This window comes from Astyanax mexicanus, chromosome 3, assembly GCF_023375975.1.
Source record: "Astyanax mexicanus isolate ESR-SI-001 chromosome 3, AstMex3_surface, whole genome shotgun sequence".
Lineage (NCBI taxonomy): Eukaryota > Metazoa > Chordata > Actinopteri > Characiformes > Acestrorhamphidae > Astyanax > Astyanax mexicanus.
In genome coordinates this window covers 9,787,205-9,801,152 of record NC_064410.1, presented here as the reverse complement: position 1 = coordinate 9,801,152, position 13,948 = coordinate 9,787,205, and the positions used below count along the sequence as shown (strand labels likewise).

Here is a 13,948-nt window from a genome sequence, read left to right as displayed (position 1 = left end):
GCTAACCATGTAAACTGTGATGATATTGTTCTGATAGCTGGTTAAAAAGACTTGTCTCCGACTAAAAACACACAGATTAAACCCACTGTGTGATTAATATAATACAGTTTGTGACACTCAGTTAGCTTTAAAATTACAATTAACTTTAGAATTTGCTAGATAGGTAGTCAAGGTGTGAGAAAAGGATATATGTAATGTTTAACTTGCCCTGATGTGTCTGATCAGCCAATAACTATTTCATTATCAAATTGTGTATCAAATTGTGTTTAGGATTGCAAGACTTACTGTCAGCTATAATGACCAACAATCCATTTAGCCAACTAGTTAGCTAGAAGCTGGATGTTGTGGATATTCAGAATTAAGTACAATACTTTATGCTGGTAGTTTAAAGCAGCTTCTTAACCCTGGGAACTGCCCTAAAATTGTTTTCAGAAAAAAAGTGGTGTAGAAGGGTAGAAGAGATGGTGGTGCTGGAAAGAGAGGAAATGTGAAAAGGACTGAAATGAACTGAACTAATCAGGACTAAACTGATGAAAAAACAGGTTAGGAGAAGCAAGACTATGCAGAAACATACAGGATATATGAGTAATTCTTAAAGTAGAGTAGTAGAGTATTAAATGTGTAGGCTCCTTAGGACTAATAATTATTAATTCTTTAAATAATTTGTTTGTGTGTCAAAAGGTAAAAGAACAACAGTCAGTTGTTACATTTGTGCAGCCTATGTATTATAGTGTTAAACATTATATATCAGGATAAAAAAAAAATCAATTTTGCCCACACTTACCATCCCAACTAGACATGTAGTTCTTGTATCTAAAATACAATCTAACCAATTAGGCCCGTCCACTGAGTTTGATGTCTGATTTTTCTGTTTTTTTGTGTTCTAGGAACTCTCCCATGGATAACATTTTCACTCACTCTGTCTCTTTCTTCTTGTTTAATCATTAACACTAGAAATAAAAATCACAGTCCACCACATTTTGGTCATGCTGGTTACCATTATGAAGAACACTATAAACAATAAATTTTATTTACTTTACAGCAGCACAAAACATTGATTTGACTTGTGTGAGATAAAGGTCATACCTGAACAGAGGGTGAACACTTGCAACATAAATTGTTTAGCAATGTATTGATAGCACACACCCATACACACACATTAAAACTAAAAAACAAAAAAAAGATAGCATTTCAAATGTACAAAATCACAGAATGTAAATTATAAGATACATGGTTAATAAAAGGTAATTGATCATGTAGATGGTAAATTACACAAATTATAAGGTACATTGTAAATTAAAGGTAACTGATTATGTACATGGTAAATTAAAAATAAAAGATAAAGTACATGGTAAATTAAAGTTAACTGATTATGTACATGGTAAATTAAAGGTAACTGATTATGTACATGGTAAATTAAAGGTAACTGATTATGTACATGGTAAATTAAAGGTAACTGATTATGTACATGTTAAATTAAAAATAAAATATAAATGACATGGTAAATTAAAGGTAACTGATTATGTACATGGTATATTAAAGGTAACTGATTATGTACATGGTATATTAAAGGTAACTGATTATGTACATGGTAAATTAAAGGTAACCGATTATGTACATGTTAAATTAAAGGTAACCGATTATGTACATGGTAAATTAAAGGTAACTGATTATGTACATGGTATATTAAAGGTAACTGATTATGTACATGGTAAATTAAAGTTAACTGATTATGTACATGGTAAATTAAAGTTAACTGATTATGTACATGGTATATTAAAGGTAACTGATTATGTACATGGTAAATTAAAGGTAACTGATTATGTACATGGTATATTAAAGGTAACTGATTATGTACATGGTAAATTAAAGGTAACTGATTATGTACATGGTATATTAAAGGTAACTGATTATGTACATGGTAAATTAAAGTTAACTGATTATGTACATGGTATATTAAAGGTAACTGATTATGTACATGGTAAATTAAAGGTAACTGATTATGTACATGGTATATTAAAGGTAACTGATTATGTACATGGTAAATTAAAGGTAACTGATTATGTACATGGTAAATTAAAAATAAAAGATAAATGACATGGTAAATTAAAGGTAACTGATTATGTACATGGTAAATTAAAAATAAAAGATAAATTACATGGTAAATTAAAAATAAAAGATAAAGTACATGGTAAATTAAAAATAAAAGATAAATTACATGGTAAATTAAAAATAAAAGATAAATTACATGGTAAATTAAAAATAAAAGATAAAGTACATGGTAAATTAAAGGTAACTGATTATGTGAACATTAAAAGGAATTCCGAAAACAAAAATTAAGGATGCAATGCTTTAGACTTTTCTTTTTTGTGTTTTCACTTATGCTAACTTTGACCCTAGTGCTGCCCCTACAACTGCTCCCGCACATGTCCCTACAGCTGCACCAGTAGCCCCTCCAAACAATCCTATTAAACATCCAAGTGCACCTCCAACTACAAATCCAGTACCTACTAGCAAATGCTTCCAATAATTATTTAGAAATGTCCAAAATCCACTCTTCCTTTCACTCTTTGCTTTCTCTTCTCCATTTTTTCTCTGTGCATTCTCGAGTGGTTTTGCCTTTAAACGCTCAATTTCCTCCCTTATTCTCTCCTCTGTCTCCTTCTTTACTCTCTCTATTTCCTCTTGTCTTGCATCCTTCTCCCACTGTTGTCTTGCATCCTCTTCTATTCTGCATCTTTCTGCCTCCTCAAACATCTCATTAGAGTAGCAGCTCCCTCCGTTCCTCTCCACCATTCTGTCTATCTTCTCCAGATTATTAAACACATGATATCCTCCACACTGTTCTATCAGCCCGCTGAGAGACTTGTTTTCTCTAATCAGTTTCTCCACACTTTCTCCCTCTAGCTGATCTCTGTGTGTGAAGAGAATGATGGTGTATTTTCTCATCTCTTCTCCAAATAGCTGCTCTAATTTATCAACCACCTCTTCCTCCTGCTGTGTGAATCTGATATTAATGGGCTGAACATAAAGGAATGCATGAGGTCCTGGACTGGACAGATAAACACTCCTGCCTATCTCTACAGCCAGATCCTCAGGAGACATATATGTATCAAATAATCCCGGAGTGTCCACCACACACACTCTCCTCCCTGCTACCACTGCCTCCTCCATCTCACACTGAGCTGTAACAGAAGATGAACTGAACTCAGATATGAATCTGGTCTCTCCCAGGATGGTGTTTCCTGCAGCACTCTTCCCTCCTCCAGTCTTTCCCAGCAGCACAATTCTTCTCTCGGCAGGATCTTTCTCTGGGTGAGCTGGAGTTGTCAGAGGCAGCCTTTCTGGAGCTGAGGGTGCAAAAATACAAATATTAGTTAACCAGCCGAGGCTGTTACTACAATAATACATGTATGGTTCTGGTCACATTAGGATTGGTACTGCCTCAAATAATTGCACAAACAAATATTTACAGTAACATATTGACAGAATACAATTACCCATATTTAGTGGACTCTTTTTAATGTTCTCCATCAGTTGTGTCACTTGATCAGGATTGTGTTTTCCGTTGTTGAAGACGTGTTTTCTGTTGTTAAATCTTTGTACCACTCTCTTCAGCTCTTCTGTTTCTTCTATGAACTCTTCTATAGTGACCCCATCACTCTCCAGCTCATCTCCTCTGGTGAAGAGGATCCAGGTGTTCTGAAGGAGCCAGTCTGGTACCATTCTCTCAATCAGCTCAACAGTTTTCTTCTCTTCTGGAGTGAACCTGTCTGCCTTTATCACCAGCAGGAACACCAGGGGGACTGATGGGTTTAACTGGAAAAGAGGCTGACATATCTGTATAATTTCTTTATTGTTTTTTTCTGGATCAAAGAGTCCTGGAGTGTCGTACACATCCAGAGTCACTCCATCAAAAATCACTCTCTCCATCTGAACCTCTTGAGTTGTAGAGTTAGAACTTCTTTTAGATTCAAAAGCTTTCTTCCCCAGTATGGTGTTTCCTGTGGCGCTTTTTCCAGCACCTGTTTTCCCGAGAAGGATCACATTAAAATGTAAAGGAGTATTCACCTCATTCTTCTTAGCAAGACCATCTAGCTGCACATTGCTTATCTTCTGTTCCAGAGAAGAATCCAGGTGAAAGTCATCCATTTTTAACTGTTGGCTGCAAATGTAGAGACATATTGTAAGATTTTCCCTTTAAATGATGATTTATACTTTACCAAATTAGAACTTGAATTCTAGTTAATTCTAGAGATCACAGAGTTAATTGTAGTATGTTTATTTCTTATACATTTATTTACCTTCTACTTCCATATTTTGCACCTGAGTTGAGTGTAACCCTCTGAGGGCAGCCCATGTGGCTGAAATATCCCTTGTGGATTAGCATGTCACCTTACTAGGCTGCATAAACTATAATGACCTCAGCCACTCAATGTGAAAGCAGCTGCTTAGAAAGTAGGCCACCAGCGTTGTGGATGCCAAAGTAGACAAAAAACTGGTCCCAGAACAAATAAAATCAACTGTCAGGCTCATCTGTGAAGGCCATTAGACTGAAGTTGATTCCAGGTGACTATGCTCAGGAGAAAGATGGCAATGCTAATGTAAGAAAGCTTTAAAAAATTACAGTACACTGTAAAACCTAACTGCATTTCTTACGGAACTAATTGAGTTAACATAACTTAAATATTACAGAAACTTGGCATCACTTATGCTGATAAAGTCAAACTCAAATTATTTGTTTCCTTCTTGCATTTATAGCTGCTCTTAAAAAAGTGTTTGTTTTAAGTGTTTGATTTGAGTTAGTGTAACTTTATAAATGATTTAGTTGATGTTTGATAGGAAGTTTTTATAACAACAGCCTATTAATTTTACTTTAATTGTTGTAAATGAGTTAGCTCAACTTGATTTGCTAGAGTTGTGTAAAAACAGTGAATTTAAGTTGCATTAAGTTGTAATGCATGTCTGTTAAGGCAGACATACTTAATTTTAACGAGTTGGCACAACTATTATATACATCCAAATGGAAATCTTTGAGTTAAACCAACTTATAATAACTGAGTTTAGTCTGTTGCCATTAACAGCTTTTCCATTGGCTTTTGGCAAAATGTATTTACATACTGGATGCATTAAACTCAATGATTGTTAGAAGTGATTATTTCAAATCAACTTTGTCAAGTACACCTATATATTTCTTACATGTTAAAGGCTTACTTTTGTAATTAGTTGGTTCATTTATTTTATATTAAATTATAAAATAAATGCATTAAACTCAACCATTGTTAGAAGTAACAATCACAAATCAACTTTGTCAAGTACAGATATATATTTCTTACATGTTACAAGGCTATTTTTTTAATTAGTAAGTTTATTTATATTAAAATAAGTTTTAAAGTTAAATAAATGCATTAAACTTATAAACTATCATTAGATGTAATATTTTGAAACCAAATTTATGTTAGTTTCTTTATTTGATAATACATTTTATAGTCAAATAAATATAAGTACTTTTTTTGTGTTTTAACTTTTTCCGTTTTTATCATTTATTTGCTCATTGTGAAGCTCGCTTGAACATCTAGGAATCGTCGTGGTGCCAAGAATCTTTCAGGAAATTCACTCCTGGCTATTATTTTTAATGTAATCTCATCAGCACCTTTTCATTTGTAATATACCGCTTTATTTTTTATATTCTTTTAACATGTAATTACTATATCTGTATATAGTACACATATATCGACTAATTTAAAAAATAAGCCTTGTAACATGTAAGGAATATATATCTGTACATGATAAAGTTGATTTGAAATTATTACTTTTAATGATAGAGTTTAATGCATTTATTTGACAATTAACCAACTAAAAAATTAAGCCTTGTAACATGTAAGGAATATATATCTGTACATGATAAAGTTGATTTGAATTGAATACTTCTAATGATTGAGTTTAAAGCATTTGTTTCATAGTTAAAATTAGTGAACTGACCAATTTAAAAAGTCTTATAACATGTAGGTAATATATTTCTGTACATGATAAGGTTAATTTAAATTGAATACTTCTAAAGATGATTGAGTTTGCATTTATTTGAAAAGAAATTAAATATAAAATAAATGAACTGATTAAAAAAAATAAACCTTGTAACATGAAAGGAACATAAAGCTGTACATGACAAAATTGATTTGAAATGATTACTTCTAATGATAATTTCGTTTAATGCATTTATTTGACAGTTAATTTAACCTAAACTACGTGTGACAGAACAAACAAATTAGTTTTCAGTCCTGTTCTATCTCTACTCTACTTTCTCAGTGCATACACATTTACTCAGCTATTTTTTTCAGTTAATACTAATTGCCCCTTTAAAAGTTTGTTTTGCTAGCTTGAAACATTTCTCACATTTTACAGTTAAATTATGATAATTGGAGATACATTTCTCTTTAAATAGCTGCCGGTACAATATTCACACCCACCTGTGCTTCACTCTCCTCCTGGTCTGGCAAAAGGCCCAACCTCAGTCCTAGCTGCCCTTAAATGCTCACTGGGCCCCATTTTGGGCCATACCATGTTGAGGGGGTTCTTTGGTGTTTAAAAGATTTTAATTATTCTTTCCTTTCCTTGTGTTTATGTTTATTTTATGACTATTTTGAATATTTTGTTGTTCCATTCTGTGTTTATTTGATTTATTGTTTGTTTGTATATAATTGTATCCCTCTGCAGTGGAAAAATACTTTGGTTTTGGTTGGGTTGGGTAGACCAGTGGTGGCCTATTTAAGGCCTCATTTTCATGTTTGTTGAGGATGGTTGATGTATGCTATGGTCTGTTGACGTACGAACCAATGTTACAAATTTAAGGAAAATATATATTCCTTGTGTAGATTTTTGTAAATAGAATTTGTTTTGTTTATATTTGTTTTCTTTTTCTTTTGATATTTTGCAATTTTTTGCACCTTTTACCAATAAAATCACTTGTACTGGATGTGCTACTGCAGTTGCCATCATTTTTTTCTACAACCCACTACCTTTTGAGGCATAACTACCTGCAAGTAAGGTGTGACATAAGTGAACCAACTAATTAAAAAATAAGCCTACAAGGTAAGGAATGTAAGGAAATTTATAATAAAATAAATTAAATGAATCATTAAAAAAGCTTTGTAATATGTAAGGATGATATATATGTACATGACAAAGTTGATTTGAGACTATTACATTCATTGATAACTGGGTTTAATGCATTTATTAGACTAATAAAGTTGTATAAAATATCAATAAAAAGCACACCGTTGGAAAAAGAAACGGGGTGAGAGCGCTCTCATTGTGGCTGTATTTTTGTTAAATATGATGTAAAACATACAATCTTCGGTAAAAACTTTCTTTGTTGTTGTGTTCCCTCATTATAGCAAGAAACCACAGTTACATTGATGAATCTACATTTAGATTAAGGGCGAGAAAGTCCTGAATTCCGAATCTCTCACGAATGTCAAACATAAAACTAACTTTACCGCAGTCTTTATTGCTGTGTGCACAGGGTGGGGTCGCTGACGAGCTTCAAGCTGAAATCGAAAGTAAAAAGTCACCGACATTTTGTTGCATAAATTACAGATTTTAAAGCTGTGTTGTGTTCTGCTAAGATAGACTGCTCTTACTAACGCCTGGAAACTGTAACGACAGGACAGGGACAACATCGTGTTCATGTCAAGGTAGGTTTTGGAAGCATTATTATCCTTTCAACCTTTTTGTGTCTCCCTGAAGTCTAACATAGTTTTGTAAAGTCTCCAGAGAGCAAAAGGGATGTTGAATCAACGTTTTTGTCGGTTTCGGTTGAATGGCCAAAAATCAACTATAAAACAAGGTTGTTTTAGGTTAAACGTTGTTTAACTTTGAAAACGAGTCAACGTTGTGATTAGTTATGTGCTACAACGCAACTGTACTGAACAAGTACTGTACAGTATGTAACAAATATAAATATTTATATTGCTGTGTAGTTTTACATGAGATGACCAGAATAAAAAATAATTGTGTAATGCCAGGTGACAATGTCAAATTAGCCAGCTGATTAATTCGCACAGTGTAAATTTACTCTTGTCTAATTAGATGGCTGTTAATATTGAACAGATCACCATAACATCATATCATTACAATATTTTTTCCCCTGAGAGCTTTGGCAGGAGCCGACACAGTTTTTTTTGTTGTTGTTGTTGTTGTTTTTTTACCAGTAAGTATTGTGTATTGTTGTTGTTGTTGTTATTATTATTATTATTATTATTATTATTAGCATTAGTAGTAGTAGTAAATCATTTATTTTTTTATTATTTACTTATTTATTTTTTAATAATTTATGGTGATTATTACAATATGAATATATTCAATACACCGAGAGCTTTATTTCGCTCCTAAAGTTTGGTATACTGTAACTCCTGCCGAACACACCTGGAAAAACCTTCAGACCACAATTGCTCAAATCATCAAAAATCAAACTGTTTCTACTATGGTAAAGATTTCAGGAAACGGTCGTACTTCAGATGTTAGTTAAACGATGTATGTTAGTTCAATGCTAGGCTCCATCATCGTTGTACAGAGACGCACTCGACAATGACTTCTTACCTCGTAGTGAATAAATGCTGCTTTAGCTGCTGTGTTGTCTCTTCGCTTCTCCTCCGTTCTGTGAGGCTAAAATGTGAGACGTGCAGATTTTATGCAACGAAATGTCGGACTGGGGACTTTTTTTACTTTCGATTTGTTTCCCGCAGCCCTGAAATAATTACAGTCTCCGAACACGCCCCTGTTACATCATATTTATTTGTTGTTTTTGAGACCTAAAGATTCTGCCTTGTACATGTAGTGTTCTTATAATAAAAAGTAACCTATCGCGGGATTAGAGTAGTGACGCACGTGAGATCACTAGCGAGACTGTAAGGATAGGGAGACGGCCATTATGAACATGTATGTGTGCTAAGTTAGGTGTGTTTATTAAAAGCCTCAACAAACGGATACTACTCTCGTGTGTGTTATCTCTAAAACACCACAACTGGCGACGAGGATGTACCAGACGGCATAGCAGGACTGAATTAAACGCTCTCTCAGCTGTTGACGGACCCGGAGCGGAAAAAAAAAGAGAATCTAAGAACGTCGGAGCTACAATTCCGGATTTTCACTGGAAATTCGACAACACTATCTCAGGGAAGTAAAATAAGTTTTCTGTGTGATGCCAAAACGTTTAATTATCGGAATTGAGCGTGCATATGCCAGAATTACTGCTCACGGAACCTGTTAGAAGCCTCGTTTGAAAACGAAAGTGAAAATGGCTCATGCGGTCCCGCTCGGTGGGCTCACGGCCCCGAAACCATTAGACACTGTTGGCGAGCCTGAAACTTTACATCAACGATGGGAAATGTGGAAGAGTGAACTTGAAATATACATTGTAGCGTCAGGAGTCGTAAATGCTGCGCAAAAGCGAGCAGTGTTGTTGTTGACAGGGGGAGAGGGGCTGCGTGAGATATGGAAAAATTTCACTGACGAGCAGAAAGCCCATCAACCCGCTACTGATCTGCAACCTGCACGAGATGTATATCAAGTAGCCATCCGACTTTTTGACAACACATTTGCACTAAGGGAGAACATACCTAAAGCCCGTACAAAATTCTGGGAAACAGAGCCCAATGCTGGTGAGACAATAAATAATTTTATCACTCGCCTCAAGGTACTAGTGAAAACATGCAACTTCGATGCTGAAGCTGATAATCATGTAAGAGATAAAGTACTGCTGCACATTAAAAATTCTGAGTTAAAAGGCAAATTATACAGAGAAGATAATCTCACACTGGATCGCCTTATCCAAGTAATTGGCTCATACCACCACAAGGAGGCGCTAATACTCAGGTCTCCAGCAAATACAAACCATGTCTCTGGTAGAGCAAGGTCCAAACCAAAGCCAAAGGCACCATCACAGTCAGGGTGTTACAAGTGTGGTGCACAAGGACACATAGGTCGCGAATGCATCCGATCCAAGAACCACAAGTGCAGCCACTGTGGGAAAAGGGGTCACTTTGATGATCTCTGCTTCCACAAAGATAAATACAAGTCAAACCAAGTTGACACGCCAAGTTCACAGGGTTGTAGCAGAGCCTCAGGTCGCAGCAGGGATGATCCAAAGCAAAGCAAAGGTCGAAACAAAAAAAGCCAACGTAGGGTAGAAGAAGGAGAAAACAATGACTCGCGGAGTGATTCTGAAGATCTCTACCTATTCAGAATATCTAAAGCAGAGGACACCCTAGATCTGCGCCTGAACGGTTTCACCTTACCCATGGTGATAGACTCTGGTGCTCACCACAACACGCTGTCTGAGCATGATTTTAAAAGATTACAGAAGGCCAGGCCCGAAGTCAGTGTGCAACCTGCCTCCACAAAACTGTATTCTTATGCCAGTAAACAAGCCCTCAAGCTCCTAGGCAAATGCACACTTGAAGTTGAAGTCCCGAACACAACCCGGCGTGCTACTGCTTCATTCTTCGTGGTGCCACAAGCACAAGCGTCACTTCTGAGCAGCAGAACCAGTAAAGAGCTAGGACTGTTGAGAGTTGGCATCAATGCGAACATCCTGAGCTGCTCTGGAGCCGACGTATGGACAAGTCTGCGCACAAAGTACCCACAAGTCTTCACTGGGCTGGGGAAACTCAAGAGCTACCAGCTCAGACTTAAAATTGATCCAGACGTCACTCCAGTCATTCAGCCCGTGCGGAGGATTCCCTTTAACCGAAGGCAGCGTGTCATTGAAAAATTACAAGAGCTAGTGGACCTAGACGTCATTGAACGAGTGTCAGAACCAGCTCATTGGGTGAATCCGCTAGTCACTGTGGAGAAAAGGCCGGAAAATGACCACAAACATGGAGATGTGAGAATCTGCATTGACATGCGGAGAGCCAATGTGGCCATCATCCGTGAGCGTCATCCTGTGCCTACCATCGATGAGACAATCCAGGAAATGGCTGGAGGGAAGTACTTTTCCAAAATTGACCTCAACATGGCGTATCACCAAGTAGAGCTCCACCCCGACTCCAGAGAAATCACAACATTTGCTGCACCAGGAGGACTCTACAGGTACAAAAGGCTCTTATTCGGAGTGAACATGGCATCAGAAAAATTCCAACAGATAATCAGCCAAGTTATCAAGGACTGCCCAGGTGCATATAACATGTCTGACGACATAGTCGTAGTTGGCAGCACAGAAGCTGAACATGACGAAAGGCTGGCTACCGTGGTGCAACGGCTAGCTGAAAGAGGACTGACAGTCAATGAAAAGAAATGCCAGATCAAACTCACATCCATCAAGTACATGGGTCATGTCCTATCACAAGAAGGCCTTAAAGTATCAGACGAAAAGGTCAGAGCCATTGCACACGCTCCCCCACCAACTGACGCGTCACAAATGCGTAGCTTCCTCGGATTGGCCCAGTTCTGTGCAAAGTTCATCCTACAGTTCGCCACAATAACTGCGCCTCTCTGGGAACTCACTAAGCAAGATGCTGAGTGGAAATGGGAGAAGGAGGAACAGCGTTCGTTTGACCAGCTCAAAAATGCTTTGATCAACGCGCCCGTCATGGCATACTATTCAGTTGGAAGACCAACCAGAATCACCTGTGACGCTTCCCCCTTCGGCGTAGGCGCCATCTTAGAGCAACAACAGACAGACGGAGTCTGGAAGCCAGTGTATTACGCCAGCAGGAAGCTCACACCCACTGAGACACGGTACTCTCAGTTTGAAAGAGAAGCTCTCGGAGTATTCTGGGCCCGTCAAAAATTCAGCCTGTATCTCATCGGATGTGAATTCAAAATCCTCACAGATCACAAGGCCCTTGTGAAAGTGCTGTCTCCTAACTCACTCCCTCCATCAGCCAGAGTGGAACGGTGGTTGCTGTACCTGCAACAGTTCACCTACCAAGTAGTCCACATCCCTGGCAAAACCAACAAGGCCGACCCCCTGAGTCGTCAACCCGTTGGTCATCGAGACAAAGCTGAGGAGAGAGAAACAGATGAGTACATCTACAGCATCATCAAAGATTCCACACCTCATGCTCTAACCCCCCGTGAAATCGAGCAGGCATCAAAGGATGATCCGACTATCTCCAGACTACGCCAGGCCATACAGACAAATGACTGGACCTACTTTAAAGGCACAGCATTCCAGGCGGTCAAAGATGAACTTTGGACGGCTGGACAGATGGTCATGCGAGGAAACAGGATCGTGATTCCTGAAGCCCTGCAAGAGCACGTGGTACAGTTAGGACATGAAGGACATCAGGGGATTGTACGAACAAAGAATCGACTGCGAACTAAAGTCTGGTGGCCTGAAATTGACAAAATGGTGGGAGAGCAAATAAAGCAATGCTACCCATGTCAAGTGATAGGCCAGAACGCTCCACCAGAAGAGTTGGAGCGTACGCCATTGCCAGACCAGCCCTGGACTTACCTGGCAGTTGACCTGCTGAGCATCTGTGAAGGTAATTACATGCTGGCCGTAGTTGATTACTACTCCAGGTGGCCCGAAGTTGCCTACATGAAGGTCACCAATGCCACCAATGTGATTAATGCTCTCAAAATGATATTTCAAACTCATGGCTATCCCAAGTATCTGAGAAGCGACAATGGACAACCGTTTGCATCCAGAGAGTTCCATGATTACCTCACCGCGCATGGCATCATGCAGCTGAAAGGAGTACCATACTGGCCTCAGTCGAACGGAGAAGTGGAAAGATTTAACAGAACAATTCTGAAATCAGTGAAGATAGCCAAAATTGAAAGGAAAGATTGGAAAATTGCACTGAGAAGTTTTCTGTTCCACTACCGGACCACTCCTCATGCAGTCACAGGAGTGTCCCCAGCAAAGATGTTGATGAACAGAGATCTCCGCGACAAACTGCCAAGCTTCACCGGTATGTCTGCTGACAGTGATGTTCCCCATGCAGCTGTGTCAGAGGCAATTCGTGACAAGGACGCTTTGCACAAGTTGAAACGAAACATCGCTGCTAATCAGCGAAGAGGAGCCAAGGATCAGGAAATAAAACCAGGAGACACTGTTCTTTGCAAGAACCTACACAAGTCCAACAAGCTAGACCCCAACTTTGAGTCACAGCCATATGGAGTCATCAGTAAACAAGGAAATGCAGTCATCATTCAACAACCCAACAGCCCACCCATAATGAGAAATGCCGCTCATGTGAAGAAGTTTTGCAGTGATGTCAGTCTCAGCGCCCCCTCCGTTCCAAATCCAGTTACCACACCAGCTGAGTCTGTTCCAGTCACCATTCCTACGCCCACCTGTCCCCCACCTTCTATAGATCCGAAGCCCATGACAGCGGTACCGTCACCTGATGTTCCTGTGAAGTCGACTCGTGTCCGGTCTCCACCTGTATGGCAGAAGGACTTTGTGATGTCTACCTGACGTCTGACTTTGGCAGAAGACAAAAAAAAAAAAAAAAACAGAGAACGACTAATGGTTTTGTTGTTTAAGACGAGGGAAGGGAGAATTACTTTAGAATAGGTTTAGTTTGAAACGGATGTTTATTTTTTTATTCTGATACAAAGGAAAGAACTTTTATGTTAACATGTTGAAATGTGATTAGTTTAGAATGCAGAGCTGATGTCATATAAGTTAAGTTCAACGTAGTATAGCTACATTGACATAGATATGATTTATTTTCTTTAATTCTACCCCCAGGGATTTCATTATTGAAAAGAGGGAAGATGTAGTGTTCTTATAATAAAAAGTAACCTATCGCGGGATTAGAGTAGTGACGCACGTGAGATCACTAGCGAGACTGTAAGGATAGGGAGACGGCCATTATGAACATGTATGTGTGCTAAGTTAGGTGTGTTTATTAAAAGCCTCAACAAACGGATACTACTCTTGTGTGTGTTATCTCTAAAACACCACAGTACACTTAATGTTTATCATATT

At 38.0% G+C, this 13,948-nt stretch overlaps 1 protein-coding gene across 1 annotated transcript; it reads right to left on the bottom strand.

Moving 5' to 3' along the window:
* Positions 1–1,080: 1,080 nt before the first annotated feature.
* LOC125799298 (GTPase IMAP family member 9-like) lies at positions 1,081–4,152 on the bottom strand. Its single transcript, XM_049475682.1, has 3 exons — positions 3,501–4,152; positions 2,620–3,350; positions 1,081–1,086 (listed from the first exon to the last, which is right to left on the bottom strand). Exons 1-3 carry the CDS (start codon positions 4,150–4,152, stop codon positions 1,081–1,083), a joined length of 1,389 nt encoding a protein of 462 aa, XP_049331639.1.
* Between the last annotated feature and the right edge of the window lie 9,796 nt (positions 4,153–13,948).

Bases quoted from the DNA above. Each gene is read 5' to 3' on its own strand.
- LOC125799298 (XM_049475682.1), bottom strand. From the start codon at position 4,152: ATGGATGACTTTCACCTGGATTCTTCTCTGGAACAGAAGATAAGCAAT. The intron at 3,351-3,500 runs GTAATTGTATTC...TTGCACCCTCAG, and splicing joins AAAGAGTCCACTAAATATGG to CTCCAGAAAGGCTGCCTCTG.